General features: G+C 40.7%; 1 protein-coding gene across 1 annotated transcript in view; it reads right to left on the reverse strand.

The window, feature by feature from the left end:
* The window catches only part of HCLS1 (hematopoietic cell-specific Lyn substrate 1), a 29,251-nt gene that overhangs the window by 2,864 nt on the left and 9,548 nt on the right, over positions 1 to 16,839 (reverse strand). Inside the window, exons 4-12 of the mRNA XM_028110664.2 lie at positions 11,747 to 11,876; positions 9,775 to 9,885; positions 7,978 to 8,032; positions 3,695 to 3,805; positions 2,803 to 2,858; positions 2,156 to 2,225; positions 1,329 to 1,540; positions 828 to 932; positions 92 to 308 (exon numbers count right to left, since the gene is read on the reverse strand). Of these exons, the coding sequence (XP_027966465.1) occupies positions 92 to 308; positions 828 to 932; positions 1,329 to 1,540; positions 2,156 to 2,225; positions 2,803 to 2,858; positions 3,695 to 3,805; positions 7,978 to 8,032; positions 9,775 to 9,885; positions 11,747 to 11,876 (1,067 nt within the window). The remainder of the gene's footprint in view (positions 1 to 91; positions 309 to 827; positions 933 to 1,328; positions 1,541 to 2,155; positions 2,226 to 2,802; positions 2,859 to 3,694; positions 3,806 to 7,977; positions 8,033 to 9,774; positions 9,886 to 11,746; positions 11,877 to 16,839) is intronic.

Consider the following 16,839-nt stretch of genomic DNA (forward strand, 5'->3'; position numbering starts at 1 on the left):
AACAGGTCCTTCTAGGGAAGGGGGCAATTCTTCCTCTTGCCCTTCCCTGGACTAGACCCAATTCAGGAGCTGTTTCTCCCCTACCACTCACCGGCCAGAGTGGAAGGACAAGGAGGATTCTCAGTTTCAAGCACATCTTCATAGTCCCCATCTGTTTCACCATCCTGCTCATGTCTGTCCATGTCTCCAACATCCTCATAGTCATTCTCAGGCTCAGGCTCAGGCTCAGGCTCTGCTTCATACACAGGCTCTTCCTCCAGCTGCAGGACTTCCGGAGTCCTGGGAGGCAAAGCTGGGGGCTCCTCGTCCTGTGAAGAGACGGTGTGGATCAGAGCGATTTCTACCCACCAGGAGCTACCTCTCTACAACCTCCCAGGGGAGGACTGCTAAGACCGCCCCCCCATCACCATCCTACCACTTCTCCCCTCTATCCTTGCCTCCATCTAATAGCCTCCCCAAGGGCACCCAGTCTTTTATCCATCTTTATTCCTCGACCTCCTCCCATACCTACCTACTCAAAACGCCTACCCAGAGGTGATAGGAGGGAAATGTAAAGGGTGTGGGGAGAGGGAAATGGAAAGCAAGTCTGATTCCTTGAATGACCGGGAAAACATTGAAGCAAAAACACATTGTTGGGAATACCACAGGCAGGACGACCAGCTGTCCTGGTCTGCCCAGGACTGGGTGGTCCCCAGAATGCAAGACTTTCAGTGCTAAGACCAGGACAGTACCAGACAAACCAGGACGGTTGGTCACTTCATATGGCCCACCTTCCTAGGACATGAGGAGATGGGAAAGAGGCAGAGAATCTTTGGGGCTCTACTTACCTCTGGGGGATTCTGCCTCAAGGGCAGGGCAGGCACTGGGTGTTCCTTACTGGTTCTCACAGGCTCAGGCTCTGATGATGGACAGCTCCCTGCTGGAGGCCAGGCCTGGGGAGAATAAAGCATCTCTCTTGTAAGTATGCAAACCTCCCTCTTCTCTACTGTCTGGAATATCCACCCAATCCAAATCAACCACCCCTCAAAATGGGCTCCAACCTGAAGTGATAGCTCCTTCCTCTCGTTCCTGCAGCAATGACTGGCTACACAGCCAAACATGCAAATTTGGTTTATGTAAATCTGGGATTCCCACCCCCCCCCCAACATTTTGGTATATATGAGGCCCAATCACTCGCACTGAAATCTTCCTGAAGACAGAGATAGTAGTTTTAGACTGCCTTACACCAGGGAGGCCTGTGCCTTATTTTCTCTCAGCGATGTGGACTCCTTAGTCTCCTATCTGGGCAAGGAATCCTGGATGGGAACCCCAGAAGGCCAAGCACTCACCTCTGAAGAGATTTTCTTGGGCAATGGGGCTGGCACCTCCGGTTCTCTCACAGTGTCCACTGGCTGCTGAGCCTCATGGCTCATCTTTATCAGGGCCTTTCTCTCCTGTTGCTGCCTGGCTATCTGCTGTGCCTTTTCTTCTTCCTCCCGCTTCCTCTTTTCCTCAGCCATAGACTCAAATTTTGCCTTCAACCCACGAGCACCACTAGAAGCTGCAGACACAGGCAAGAAGAATTAGGATTGTCTTGAGTCGGGGTGGTGGGGGTGGATGGCACTCAAAGGAAGAAAAGGAATTGGTTAAATATCCAGGCAGAGAGCAGATGGAGAGGAACTCATGGGAGGAAAGGAAAAGAGGTACTAATGGAGGAACAAGGGGATTATAGCAGGAGGATGTAGCCCCAAAGCCCAGATTTCCATATAGCCAGGCCATGCAGTCTCAGACTCTTGTCCTTTCTAAGTTATAAGCCTTTCTCCCCTAACTAGCATCCTTTCCTTTCCACATTCCTTAAATCTGTATGCCCTTTAACCACCACCTACCCTCTCCTCCCCCATCCCAAGCTCTTATCTTTCTGTATTCTTCCCAGATGACTTCCTATCCCTCCCTCCCTGTGTTCTCTCCTTACGGTTCCTTCCCAATGTCACTCTATCTCTCTATCCACTTAACCTAGTTTTTTAGGAGAATGAATCTGGAAATACACGGGCAGGGTCAAGTCTATCTCAGCTAGTCTAGGTAGTTAAAGGCATGGAGGAGGTAGTCTAGGCATAAGAAAGAACAAGAAAGGGGAGGTGGTTGAAGAACATAGAGAAAAGGAATTGTTAAGACTTACCAGCTTCTATGGGTGTCGTCTTTTTATAAGCTGTGGTTGGGGCCTCCATTTCATTGAAGCCAACAGCGCTCTGCAGGGAGGCGAAGAGTATGCGCAGTGTGGGGAGGAGAAGGGAATGGTAATGACCCAAAGTCAGTATTGGGGTTTGGAGCCTTCTAGGAGGTAACCCTGACTGTCTGACACTCAATAGCTAAAGAGGATATTCCAATATTGTTATTTTGTGGCAGAGAGAGCAGTAAAGTTCTAAATGGGTGGGCTCAGCTCCCCCTTTTGAAAGCTCAGTGTGCCTAGAATCTCACACCTCTAAGTGCAGTTGCCTAGAATGTAGCAGGGCCCCAGCCAATGCATGAAGAAGAACTAATGTGAACGGAGTGGGAGGAGATTATAGATTGAATTAGGCAACACCTAGGAATCAATGAAATTTCAACTATCACCTTTCCCTGAAGTTTATGTGTTTTTGTCTCTCTGACTCCCTCCACTCTTCGTAGTTAAAGCTCAGGCTACAGAAGACTTGCCCATTAGATACCGAAGGCAGTCAATGGGGAGTGTAGGAAGACAGCTCAGGACACTTAGCTTTTCCTATCTCAGTGTACTTCAGGTGCAGTTTAGGGGCCTCTTCTCAAGACATTGGTGTGCTGGTGCTTTACCTTATCCACTCGGTCCTTCTGGATTCCATACTGACCACCAAAGCCCTTGGCATAATCTGCAGGACAAAAAGTTTTGAGAGGGCGCCTGAGTGGCTCAGTCATTAGGCTTCTGCCTTCGGCTCGGGTCATGATGCCAGGGTCCTGGGATCGAGCCCCGCATCGGGCTTCCTGCTCCGTGGGAAGCCTGCTTCTCCCTCTCCCACACCCCCTGCTTGTGTTCCCTCTCTCACTGTCTCGCTCTGTCAAATAAATAAATCTTAAAAAAAACAAGTTTTGAGAGTCATAAGAAGAGTAAATGCTAGGAATGTGTAGGTAGAGGAATCATGGGAAGAAAGACCAGAAGACAGGAATGTGAAAAACAGAGACGGATGAGGAAGAACGAGAATCAGAGGATAGAGGAGAGAATCATGGACGGGGAGAGGCAGAAAAGGGTAGAGAGAGAATGGATGGGAGAGAGATGTGAAGAGGGAAAGAGAAACAGAGAGAAGTGACAGGAAAGGAAGGAATATAAAGGAAGAAATTGGAAAAAAATAAGGAGAGCCCTCCAGCCATCCCCTATGTGTCCCAGAGAAGAGAGAGACCTCTCTGTCCTTGTGAGGCTCATAGCCAAATCACCCACGCGTCATCACCCAGCCTGTCTGTCTTTACCCTTTTCTCAGTGACCCCTTCTCTTTGGCCTCCTCTGCCCTGCTCCTAATCTTGCTGCATTCCTCTCTACCCTCCTGGTTTCTCCCCCGGACACACACACATACAGACACTTACCCTTTATACCACCACCTCCACTGCACATCTGCACCTCTGTATTCTGGGTTCTCTGTGTCAGCTTCCAGAAAGGAAGGAAGGAGGACTCTGTGCTACTATGTGACCTCCCTCCTCTCCAACCCCAACTCACCTCTCTGGGACTCGTGTTTCTCTGTTTCTCCTTTGTAGTCATATCCCAGAGCTGCCTTATCCCGTTTATCCTTCTCTATCCCATAGCGGCCTCCAAAGCCATGAGAGTAATCTATGGTGGAAGGAGTAGTCATGAGAGCCCACTCTCAGCCCACAGGAAGGTGCTGTGGAAGAGAGAAGTCAGGAGGAGTGGGTGCAGAGGGGTAGGGACTTGGGAAGGCAGCAGGGCTAGAATCTAGGTGGATTAAAGAGAAACAGTGTCCTAAGCCATCTTGTGTAAGCTTTAATTCAACATTATTCACTCCTTTCCTCTCCTCCTTTACTTCCAACCCAAGATGAGGAGATCATTTCATTTCTTTCCCTTCTTCAAGGAAGGGGAAAGTATAGAGAATGTAAGGAGAGACTTTTAGGGGGGAAAGGCGGATACATATGAAATTTATGCCTGTTCTTACTCCCATATAAACACTTAGAAATGTCTGCTAAAATATAACAATCTTTTTTTTTTTAATAGTAAAGTTCAAGAAAAAAGAAAATAAAATCCTGGCTCCAGAAACAAATAGATAAATCAAAGCTGTACAGATGAGGGTAATTATGAGCTGACTCAGAAAACCCAAGGGTGTTTTAAGTCCCAAATTTAGTATCTAGGGATTAGGATCTAGGGTCAGGTGTTCTTATACAAGAACAGGGGACTGGGGAAAAAGAAATGGCAGTCTGCTCACTCCTATAAAATAGTTCTAGAAAAATTCTACTCGTTTATGTAGGGAAATGGTGAGGGGGGCTGTAGTTTGTTCAGCATTTAATAGGGGGAAGTTTTACCTATGGGACTTGGAAACTCCAGGCCTACCCTGAGTATATAGAATGCAAATATCCAGTTTTATACCACTTCTATTACACAGGAATTGTAAGCTGAGAAATTAATGCTGATATAGAAAAATATATACCACAGAAAGAATAAGCATCAGAACGATGGCAGGAATATGAGAAATAGTAGACCTCAATACAAAATGCATTATAAGAGATGAAAGAGATATAACACAATAATAAGAGAACAAATCATCATTAATGAGGAATACATATGCTGGTATAATCTATTAACAGAATCAAAATTCATGAAGCAAAAACCGACAGAAACAGGAAGAAAAATAGAAAAACCTGTGATCTTAGATGAAAATTTTAACACTCCTCTTACATTAATTGATAGAATGCTTAGACAAAAAGAATCTAAAATTATAGAAGGTCCAAACATTATCAACTAACAAAACCTAACTGACATTTACTGAACATTATATCCCAAAACTGCAGAATACACTTTTTTCATGCACATAGAACATTCACCAAGATAGACCATATGGTTGGGATACGTGGATGGCTCAGCTGGTTAAGCATCTGACTCTTGATTTTGGTTCAGGTCATGATCTTAGGGTTGTGAGATCGAGCCCTGCAATTGGGCTCTGCACTGGGCATAGAGTCTGCTTAAGACTCTCTCTCCCTCTCCCTGTGCCCCTTACCCCTGCACTCTCTATCTAAAATAAATAAATAAATCTTTAAAAAATAAAAATAATTGACTTTCTCTGCTTGACTTATTTCACTTAGCATAATCTCCTCCAGTCCCATCCATGTTGATGTAAAAGGTATTCATCCTTTCTGATGGCTGAGTAATATTCCATTGTATATATGGACCACATCTTCTTTATCCATTCGTCTGTTGAAGGGCATCTCAGCTCTTTCCACCATTTTGCTACTGTGGACATTGCTGCTATGAACATTGGGGTGCATATGGCCCTTCTTTTCACTACATCTGTGTCTTTGGGGTAAATACCCAGGAGTGCAATTGCTGGGTCATAGGGTAGCTCTATTTTTAATTTTTCGAGGAACCTCTACACTGTTTTCTAAAGTGGCTGTACCAACTTGCATTCCCACCAAGAGTGTAAGAGGGCTCCCCTTTCTCCACAATCTCTCCAACATTTGTTGTTTCTTTCCCTGTCCATTTTTGCCATTCTAACTGGTGTAAGGTGGTATCTCAGTGTGGTTTTGATTTGAATTTCCCTGATGGCTAATGATGATGAACATTTTTTCATGTGTCTGTTAGCCATTCATATGTCTTCTTTGGAGAAGTGTCTTTTCATATCTTCTCCCATTTTTTGACTTGATTATTTGTTTTTTGGGTGTTGAGTTTGAGAAGTTCTTTATAGATCTTGGAGACCAGCCCTTTATCTGTAGAGTCATTTGCAAATATCTTCTCCCATTCTGTGGGTTGCCTCTTTGTTTTGTTGATTGTTTCCTTTGCTGTGCAGAGGCTTTTTATCTTGATGAAGTCCCAAAAGTTCATTGTTGCTTTTGTTTCACTAGCTTTTGGAGATGTATCTTGAAAGAAGTTGCTGTGGCTGATGTCAAAGAGGTTACTGCCTATGTTCTCCTCTAGGATTTTGATGGATTCCTGTCTCACATTGAGCTCTTTCATCCATTTTGAGTTTATCTTTGGGTATGGTGTTAGAGAATGGTCGAGTTTCATTCTTCTGCATGTGGCTGTCCAATTTTCCTAGCACCATTTATTGAAGAGACTGTCTTTTTTCCATTGCATGTTTTTCCCTGCTTTGTCAAAGATTATTTGACCATAGAGTTGAGGGTCTATATCTGGGCTCTCTATTCTGTTCCATTGGTCTATATGTCTGTTTTTGTGCCAGTACCATGCTGTCTTGGTGATCACTGCTTTGTAATATAGCTTGAGATCGGGCAATGTGATGCCCCCAGCTTTGTTTTTCTTTTTCAACATTTCCTTGGTGATTCGGCGTCTTTTCTGATTCCACACAAATTTTAGGATTGTTTGTTCCAGCACGTTGAAAAATGTCATTGGAATTTTGATTGGGATGGCATTGAAGGTACAGATTGCTCTGGGTAGCATAGACATTTTAACAATGTTTACTCTTCTGGTCCATGAGCATGGAATGTTTGTGGAACATAAGGAACAGCATGGGAACATTAGGAGAAGGAAGGGAAAAATAAAGGCGGGAAAATCAGAGGGAGAGATGAACCACGAGAGACTGTGGACTCTGAGAAACAAACAGGGTATTAGAGGGGAGGGGGGTGGGGGGACGGGTTAGCCCGGTGATGGGTATTAAGGAGGGCACGTTCTGCGTGGAGCACTGGGTGTTATATGAAAACAATGAACCGTGGATCACTACATCAAAAACTAATGATGTACTGTATGGTGACTAACATAACATAATTAAATTTTAAAAAAATAAAAATAACAATAAAAAAGAGAGAGGCATGCAAATGAGAATGAGAATTCTCAATATGCATCGATATGAGTTCCAGAAGGCATAAAAGAGAGAAGAGGAGAGGCACTATCTAAAGAAAACATGACTTTGAACTTTCCATAATGGAAGTTATTTCTCAGGTTGAAGAGGATCGGTAAATCCCATTTGGATAACAGAAATAGATCCAACACCTAGATATATCCTGATGATATTTGAGAATACCAGAGACAAAAAGAAAGCCTTTTTTTTTCAAAAAAAAAAAAAACAGAACAGAGAGACAAGACATGTTACCTACAAAGGAATGATTGTTAGACTACACAAGAGAGATGTCAAAGAGGCTGAAATAATACCTTCAAAGAGGTGAAGGGAAAATAACAATGAAGAATGGAACAAAATGTATTTTTTAGACAAAGCCTGGAAGTTCTTTCATAGGCTCTCATGGAAAGAATTATCAAAGGATATACTTTAGTAAGAAGGAAATAGAAGAAAGGAGGAAACAGTGAGATACAATAAACAGTGATGCACCAGGAACTTGGTAAATACGTTGGTCAATTTAAGTAAGTATCACTACATAATAATAATGATTCATTTTTGTGGGCTTTAAAAACACATGGAATCCTTATCCTGAGCAACAACAATTGGCCAGTTGGCACAAAGAATGTAGGATGTAGAAGGAACATAATTAACTTATTCTACATTTCCTTTATTACTAGGAAGAGACAGTGATTAATTTTAAACTTAAGTCAAAGATTAATGTTAAAACTTAGGGATTGCTTCCTAAAATAAACGACTAAAATACCTTATTTTCAATCCATTAGAGGGAAAGGGGGAACTAAAGAAAACTTGGCCAATCTCCTAGAAAGAGATAAAGAAGAAAGAAGAAGTACATGCTTGGATTTAAAAATAAATAAAAGAGTCAGGAAACAACTATGGAACTAGAGGGAGTTGATGACAGCTATTACGAGGTGAAGCCTGAGCAGAACAGGTCAATCAGGTTGCTAAGGCTGAAGCGCGGGGTCCTTGCCTTTCTGAGATGCGTGCTTCTCCACTTCTCCTTTGTAATCAAAGCCAACTGCTGACTACAGAGAAAAGGAGAGTGCATTGGTTAGAATTGGAGCTGCCAGTTTTCCCCTCCCTCACATACCTTTACCCCTAGCTCAGGCCAGAAGCTAGTTTACAAGAGCTCAGGGCTGAGAGTGGGAGTTTAACCTAGAAACAGATGAGCACCCTGAACTGACAGGCTGGTGTAGCAGCAGTGTGCTACAGAGCAATGAACATGGGCTCTGTATGTTCATCAACTCTAGATCCAAACCCCAACCCCAACCTTCCCTATTTATAGTTGTTTAACTTTAGGCATGTCCTTTATATTACTGAACCTCAGTCTCCTCAAATATGAAATGAAAATAGGTAAACCTGCCTTATTAACCTCAACTCTAAAGTGGGAGAAATGATCCTTCTTTATTTGGGATATTGTGAGTACTAAAGGGGGCAAGGTGTATAAAGGGTTTGCATTGTGTCAGTCAGTAACTTAGTGCTTTTCTTCCAAACTCTCATGAAACTAAAATGAGATAATAGCTGGAAAAGTGCCTTGTAAACTATAAAGCACTATGCACATGTAAGAAATATTATCCCATTCCTAACTGATTATACTATGCCTCTTCTCTTTCCTTAAGTGGCAGCAGAAACCCAGAGATGTGTTTTGATGGGGGGGCGGGGGGGAGGCAACTGGGAGATCCTAACTGCTCCAGGGCTGGATACGTTGGCCAATACCTAACATCACCACACAGAAGCATCCCCATCTAGCTCAGTACCTATTGGTCTCTAAGCAAGACTAGATTTTGCATCTCAAGAGCTATTAGTTTGTATTGTTTCTGATTTACATGACACACTGATTGTTTAGGTGATTCAGTTTCTGGCTTCTGAGGCAGATGAAAGAAAGAACGATGAGATCAGGCAAAGGCCAAGATGGAAGGCTAGAGGACATTGCATGCTCCATACTCCATTACTGCCTTAAAAAATTACCTGCTATGTTTTTCCTTTTCCTTACAGTAATTTTGAAACTTTTCTGCCCACCCCCCTAAAATGCAAGTAACATTTTAACACTTAGCTTTAAGGATTCAGACCCACCTAATTAACAACTGCAGGTAAAAAGAAAATCTCAGCTAGCTGTGAAGGAAATGTCCTGTCTGTATGCAGCTGCAAGGGAAGAGACACTATTCTGCACCATAAAAAACAAGATCAAAGAGTCTAATCTGGGGCGCCTGGGTGGTGCTGCTGGTTGGGCATTCTCCTCTCTTTAAAACTACTTTTTTTGTAAAAAGGAATCTTTAAAACCTCTGGACTTCAGAGATTTGGTGCTAAATCCTGTGAAATGTAACCTTTACCTTCTAAAAACATTATAACCCTAATTAGCTGTTTTACTTGATTGTTTGCTTAATCATACTTAAGCTAACATCTGTGTTCTCCTGAAAGACATAAATAATGACATTTTGATATTTGACCAAATGAGGAGCTTTGAAATTTCCCTCTTCTTTCTTCATGCGTACAGGTATAATAAAAATCAGTGGTTTGACGGATTCCTTATCTAAACAGAGTTTGAGAATCTTTGTCTCATTTAAATTAACACTATTCAGCTCAGCATGTGGTCTCCCAAAGTGGCACCAAAGAACTTGCTAAGGAAGTTTATGGGGGCTATCCTTATGATGGACTCCCCTGAGTCCACTGCCCTGTCTTTCCATAGGAGAAGTGTAGACCCACATTCAACGGTGAGTATTGGTAAATCCCACATGATTTGAGCTGGGTAGCACAGGGAGAGACTTACCTTGTCTGCCCTGTCCTTCTCAACTCCATATTTGCCCCCAAAGCCTTTGGCAGCATCAGTCTGAGAAGAGTGCTTCTCCACCTCAGCAACATACTCATGGCCCACGGCACTCTAAGAAAAATCAGATTGAATGAGTGAAAGACAAAAATGACCATAAAAAATGAAATGATACCATAAGAGACTCTTAACTATAGGGAAAAAACTGAGGGTTGCTGGAGGGGATGGGGTGGGGGATGGGGTAACTTGGTGATGGGCATTAGGAGGTCAGGTGATGTGATGAGCACTGGGTGTTACATGCAACTGATGAATCACTACATTACCCCTGAAACTAATACTACACTATATGTGATCTAACTTGAATTTAAATAAAATTTTGAAAAAAAAAAAAAAAGAAAAGAAATGATGCAGACATGGGTTGGGATGTAAGAATGCCAGAAATTCCATTCTGGGTCAGTCTCACAGCCTCCACCAGTGTATCACATAAGCAACATGTGATACAGGGAGAGCAAGGTTACTTTTTCTGGAGGCTTGCACATCCCAAGTCTTCTTTAATAACCATTAGGAACCCATCATTCAGGAAACTCCTATAGGATGGACTGGGAACCCCAAGGAAAGAGACGAGGTAGACAGAACAGTGTTTAAACCAGAAACAAAAAGAAAGCTAAAAACAAGGGATTTATGGGTCAAAATAGAATGAGGTAGTTACTGAAGAGCGATCAAAGGGAACTGACTTAATGCTGCAGCTAAGATAGCATATTTCATGAAAATAGCCAGATGCTTTTGTTCTGGATCTTTGTGCCTGGGTGTCCATCAAATTTCAGAAGAGCCAACCGAGCCCTGATATTTAACAGTGACTGAGTCTACACCAAAAGAGGTTGGCAGACAATACTGCAAGTAGCCCAAGAGGGCATATAACTTTCCTATTCCCCTCCACTTTTTACTCCATGTACTGTTTTACTTTCTATTTGGTTTTGAAAACTATCTCTCTTGCAATATTTAGATATGGATACTTTAATAATCTGGGACTTGAGTAGTACTTCAAACCAAATAATGATACCTTACAGAGTCTCAACTAAGAAGAAATTAAAAAGCTTCTCCTTCCTCCTGTATTTCCAAGCTCATGCTGGGACAAACATTATCAATACCGAGACTGATGTGAAACACTGCCCTGTATGAGCTCCCGGGAGCTCATTTTGCAGTATTTTTAGGTCTGTGTAGGTCAGATTTGCTTGTGAATTTAAGAACGAATGAATGTTTATCTATTTTAGTTTTTTCCTAGGAATTTTGTGGAGACTATAAGCCTATGTTGCACTTAACACAGTGACAAAACAAAACACTTCTTGAGGGTGAACTAATGGCTTTTACTGAATATTTATTTTTTTCTCCTTGGAGATAAAATGTTTTTTGTTATAGGCATATATCACTATCTTTGAGGTTAGGAAAATCAGTGGAAACTATGATTTATAATACAAGCATTTTTTATCATATACTTTTATAGTAGCTAATGGATAAAGGAAAACAATATTCATATTTGAAGGCATCTAATAAATTCACATCAATATTTTTCACATGTGCACATGTTAGATATGATATATATACAAAAAGAACACTAAGTACACAGTAAAGAAAATAAGAGAAGTTGTAACATCGACATAATATACAAACATTCAAAAGCAGTAAATGATTTTAAAACATATTTTTTTCCTTCTCTAATTGTGACCCCGTCTCCTCAGTCTAGGAGTTACCGTATGGCTGGGCCTACTGTGGGCCACCCCTTCAGATTTTTTGAATCCTGTTTTCCACCATCTGTATTTTATGTGTTGATATCAGAAAAAAAAATGATAAAAATAATATGTGGACATTCTATTTTAAAGCCCAAATGAATACTGTACTTTTGAACAAGTTTTAAACCATGATATCAATAAACGAATCTATCTGTTGTCTTAAAGCAAATATCTTCCTTTCAACTTACCTTGTCCATTCGGTCTCTTTCCACCCCAAACCGACCTCCATACCCATGGGATGCTTTGGGCCCTGCTTCCATCTCCTTCTTCTTGAGACTATCATGCTCCTCTGACACTTTGTTCCTCAGCTGGTGGATGCTGGAAGTAACCACATGACAGAGACTCATCTAGCACAGGGAAGTCAATGAATTCTCCTTCCCAGAAAAATAGAAATCTTGAGGTGTGTTGTTTATTTTTAGCAATAATCTGAGAGCCCCCAAAGTATATCAATACTGGGTCTGAGAGTAAGAGATTAGTGTGGCCTACAGACCATAGTCCGATTTAAACTCTCCATAAGCCAATAATATTTCCTCTAGTCAGTTATTCCACTAAATAACCTTCTGATATTTGCCTCATTTTTCATGCTCCTGAATATTACAGAAGAGTGACACCAATTATATTCTAGTAACTGGGAAGTTATTTTCCTTCTGGCATTAGATATTCTCTCTCAAGAAGCACAGAAATATTTATATACCCTTTACCCACACATTCTTGTCCTGAGAGTTTACCCCCAAAGAAATAATTTTAAACATGGCAAGCCTTAATGTCTAATACTGTGCACTGAAACACTGAATATAATAGCAAAATTAAGAAATAATTTATATGGCCAATACTCGGAGAATAATTAAGTAAATTGCAATATTACCTCTCAATGGAATACTAGGAACTCATTAGCAATGATGGTTAGGAAAAATGTAGTTTTGGGAGATTTATCTATACATTAAATATTTTGTGTATATTCTTGTCAAAAATGAATGCCCTTCACCTCTGTCCCCAAATCTGATAATTCCTAAAGCTAAAATCTAATAAAACAAACAAAAAGCAGAATCAGATCTATAAATACAGAGAACAAACTTTTGTTTGCCAAAGGGGATGGGGATTAGGCAAAATGGATGAAAGGGAGGTGCAGGCTTCCAGTTATGGAATAAATACATCACAAGAATAAGAGTCACTGGGTGTTATACACAACTAATGAATCATTGAACACTAATGATGTACTATATGTTGCCTAACTGAACATAATAATAATAAAAAAGAATAATAGTCACAGCATAAGAAATATAGTCGATGATATTATAATAGTGATGTAACGGGACAGATGGTAGCTACACTTGTGGTGAACATGGCATAATGTATAAACTTGTCAAATCACTAAGTTGTACACCTGAAACTAATGTAACATTATATATCAGCTATACGGAAATGAAAAAAAAAAAGCTAATAAAAACTAATCCATTCATCTTTCAATGGACATCTGGGCTCTTTCCATATTTTGGGTATTGTGGACATTGCTGCTATAAACATTGGGGTGCACGTGCCCCTTCAAATCACTATGTTTGTATCCTTTAGATGAATACATAGTAGTGCAATTGCTGGGTCATAGGGTAGTTCTATTTTTAACTTTTTGAGGAACCTCCACACTGTTTTCCTGAGTGGCTGCACCAGTTTACATTCCCACCAACAGTGTAATTGGATAAAGAAGATGTACACACACACACACACACACACACACACAATGGAATATTTACTCAGCCATTAAAAAGAATGAAATCTTGCCATTTGCAACAACATGAATGGAACTAGAGGGTATTATGCTAAGTGAAATAAGTTAGTCAGAGAAAGACAAATATATGATTTCATTCATATGTGGAACTTAAGAAACAAAGCAGATGAACATAGGGGAAGGGAAGGAAAAATAAAATAAGATAAAAATAGAGTGGGAGGCAAACCATAAGAGACTCTTAACTCTAGGAAAAAAACTGAGGGTTGCTGGATGGGAAGTGGGGGGGATGGGGTAATTGGGTGATGGGCATTAAGGAGGGCACTTGATGTACTGAGCATTGGGTGTTACATGCAACTAATGAATCACTACATTCTACCCCTGAAACTAACAACATACTATATGTTAACTAAATGGAATTTAAATAAAAATTAAAATTAAAAAAGTAACTGCACCAGGAATAAGTAAAATATAAAGCCGTTATCAGGGACTTAAAAAAAACTAATAAATTTCACTCTTATGGCTAAATGTTGTTACACTTTAAGGCCCAAATAACCTTGATTTGGGACACCTCTATCCCTAAGAGAATGTAACACCAAAAGGAGGCATTCTCCTTCCTACTTCCCTTCCATCTACACCATGAGTGTAGAGAGCATTTCTGAATATCTGTTTGCCCTGAGGGTATGAAGTGATAGCTCAGCACTAGCACCAGCATCAGTGAGTGACAATCAGGACTGATACTTGGACACCTATAAGCACCTCTGGGGATTCTTAGAAACATTTGGGCAAGAGAACCCTTAATAAAAAAATTTGACTTCCTGCAGCAAGAAAGAGAGGTTTAGACAACTGAGACAGTGATGTTCCTGGGGCTTCACTAGCTCCAGAAAACCAGATACGTTGGTTACAGGTAGATTGGCCACCCCACAGCAGAAATTCTCCTCTTTCATAGGAGAATAGATCCATCTGGTGGCCTTGGAGGATGAGCCCACCAAGAGTCTTTTTTAAAAGCCTTCTCAGCTTTAGTCACGGTTAATTTTAGAAAGCTGGCTTTGAACCAGATGCAATAAGCCAAGTGCTGGAAGAACCATCTGTTCCCGTGTCTCTGCTTTAAACCGTCTGGCAGCAGTGGAGGCAGAGATCCTGTGTTGCTAGTTCAACAACTCTGACACTTTAGAAATACCTGTGTCAAAAAAGCGATTGGTTCCAAGAACATGTAAATAGCTGTTCTTGCCCAACCAAGATATTCAGATGAAGAATGAAGAAAGTGGGGCTAAGCATTACTTTCAAATGAGGAAAATGTGCAAAGTTTTAATGAGTCCAATGATCGCCACGTAGGTCATAACTATATCATAGTTAAAACAAGTTTTTAAAAGGGAAAAAATGAGATTCAGGAATTTCCACCTCATGGATGACAGCAAGGCTAATCCGAGGATCATGCCAATAGATAATACAATTCAAATAAAAATATTGGGGCCAAAGAAGACCAACTTCTTATCAAATTCTGTAGAATATAGCTGAAACCACTCTAAATAGGCCTTAATTATATTACTACTTCACCCAATAAATATTAAATATTAATTAAACCTTTGAGTGTATGGCACTCTACTATGGAGATAATGGTCAGGTGGAAGAGATGCAAAAAGTTACAATCCAATGTGCTAAGTGGCATACATAAGAAACTTTTGACACATTAACTCTCAGATGCCTATTTTAAATTTTAAAATACCGTGGAACTGATAAAGCAATGCAGTTTATGGCCAAGTGCAATCCAGGACCTTAAAAATGAACTAAGAGAAGGAACAGATCTTTTTGGTTTTGTTCCAAAAGTAAAAGCAAAAAGGTGAGTCACACAGACTAAGATTTTATCCACAGATGCTATGTTCATAGATTTATAAAATCCTAAAGAATCTACAAAATGTGCTACTAGAACTATTAAATACATTTGGCAAGTTCACAGGATACAAGGTCATGATCAAAATCAATTTCACTTCTACATACAGGCATAACTCATTTTAGGAGCACTCCACTTTATTGCCCTTTGCAGATACTGTGTTTTTAACAAATTGAAGATTTGTGGCAACACTACATTAAGCAAGTCCACTGGTACCATTTCCCAACACCATTTGCTCACTTCATGTCTCTGTGCCACATTTTGACAATTTGCACAATATTTCAGAGTTTTTCATTATTATTATACTTGTTATGGTGATTTGTGATCAGCAATCTCTGATGTTACTATTGTAATTGTTTTGCGGCAGCATGGACTGCACCCATATAAAATGGTAAACTTAATTCATAAATTTTGGTTGCTCCACCAACCAGACATTTCCCTATCTCTCTCCCTCTTCTCGTTCTCCCTTTTCACTGAGACACAACACTATTGAAATCAGGCCAGTTAATAACCATACAATGGCCTCTAAATGTTCAACTGAAAGGAAGAATCACGTCTCTCCCTTTAAATCAAAAGCTAGAAATGATTAAGCATCGTGAGGAAGGCATGTCAAAAGCCAAGATAGGCCCAAAGCTAGGCGTCTTATACCAAACAGCCAAGTTGTGAATACAAAGAAAAAGTTTGTGAAGGAAATTAAGTCTACCCCAGTGAGCACATGAATGATAAGACAGTGAAACAGCCTTACTGCTGACTTGGAGAAAGTCTGAGTGGTCTGGATAGAAGATCAAATCAACCACAACATTCCCTTAAGCCAAAGCCTAATCCAGAGCAAGGCCCTAACTCTCTTCAATTCTAGGAAGGCTGAGAGAGGTAAGGAAGCTGCAGAAAAAGAGTTGGAAGTTAGCAGAGGTGGGTTCATGAGGTTTAAGGAAAGAAGCCATCTCTATAACACGAAAGTGTAAGGGAAAGCAGCAGGTGCTGATGGAGAAGCTGCAGCAAGTTCTCCAGAAGATCTAGCTCAGATCATTCATGACAATGGCTACACTAAACAATAGATTTTCAACGTGGACAACACAGCCTTCTATTGGAAGAAGATGGCTTCTAGGAGTTTCATAGCTAGAGAGAAGAAGTCAATGCTTGGCTTCAAAGCTTCAAAGGACAGGTTGACTTTCTTGTTAGGGGCTAAGGCAACTGATGATTTTAAGCTGAAGCCAGTGCTCATTTACCATTCTGAAAATCCCAGGGCCCTTAAGAATTATGCTAAATCTACTCTGCCTGTGCTCTATAAATGGAACAACAAAGCCTGGATAATAGCATGTCTGTTTACAACATGGTTTACTGAATATTTTAAGTCCACTGTTGAGACCTACTGTTCAGAAAGAAAGACTCTTTTCAAAATATCACTGCTCATTGACAATGCATCTGGTCATCCAAGAGTTCTGATGGAGATTACATAATTAATGTTATTTTCAAGTCTGCTGATACAACATCCATTCTGCTGCCCATGGATCAAGGAGTAATTTCTTCTTTCAAGTCCTATTATTTAAGAAATACATCTTGTGAGGCTATAGCTGCCATAGATAGGGTTTCTTCTGATGGATCTGGGCAAAGTACCCTGAAAACCTTTTGTACAGGATTCACCATTCTAGGTGTCATTAAGAACATTCGTA

This window comes from Eumetopias jubatus, unplaced genomic scaffold, assembly GCF_037043125.1.
Source record: "Eumetopias jubatus isolate StellerSeaLion01/CBP00866 unplaced genomic scaffold, mEumJub1_p1.0 scaffold_1, whole genome shotgun sequence".
NCBI lineage: Eukaryota > Metazoa > Chordata > Mammalia > Carnivora > Otariidae > Eumetopias > Eumetopias jubatus.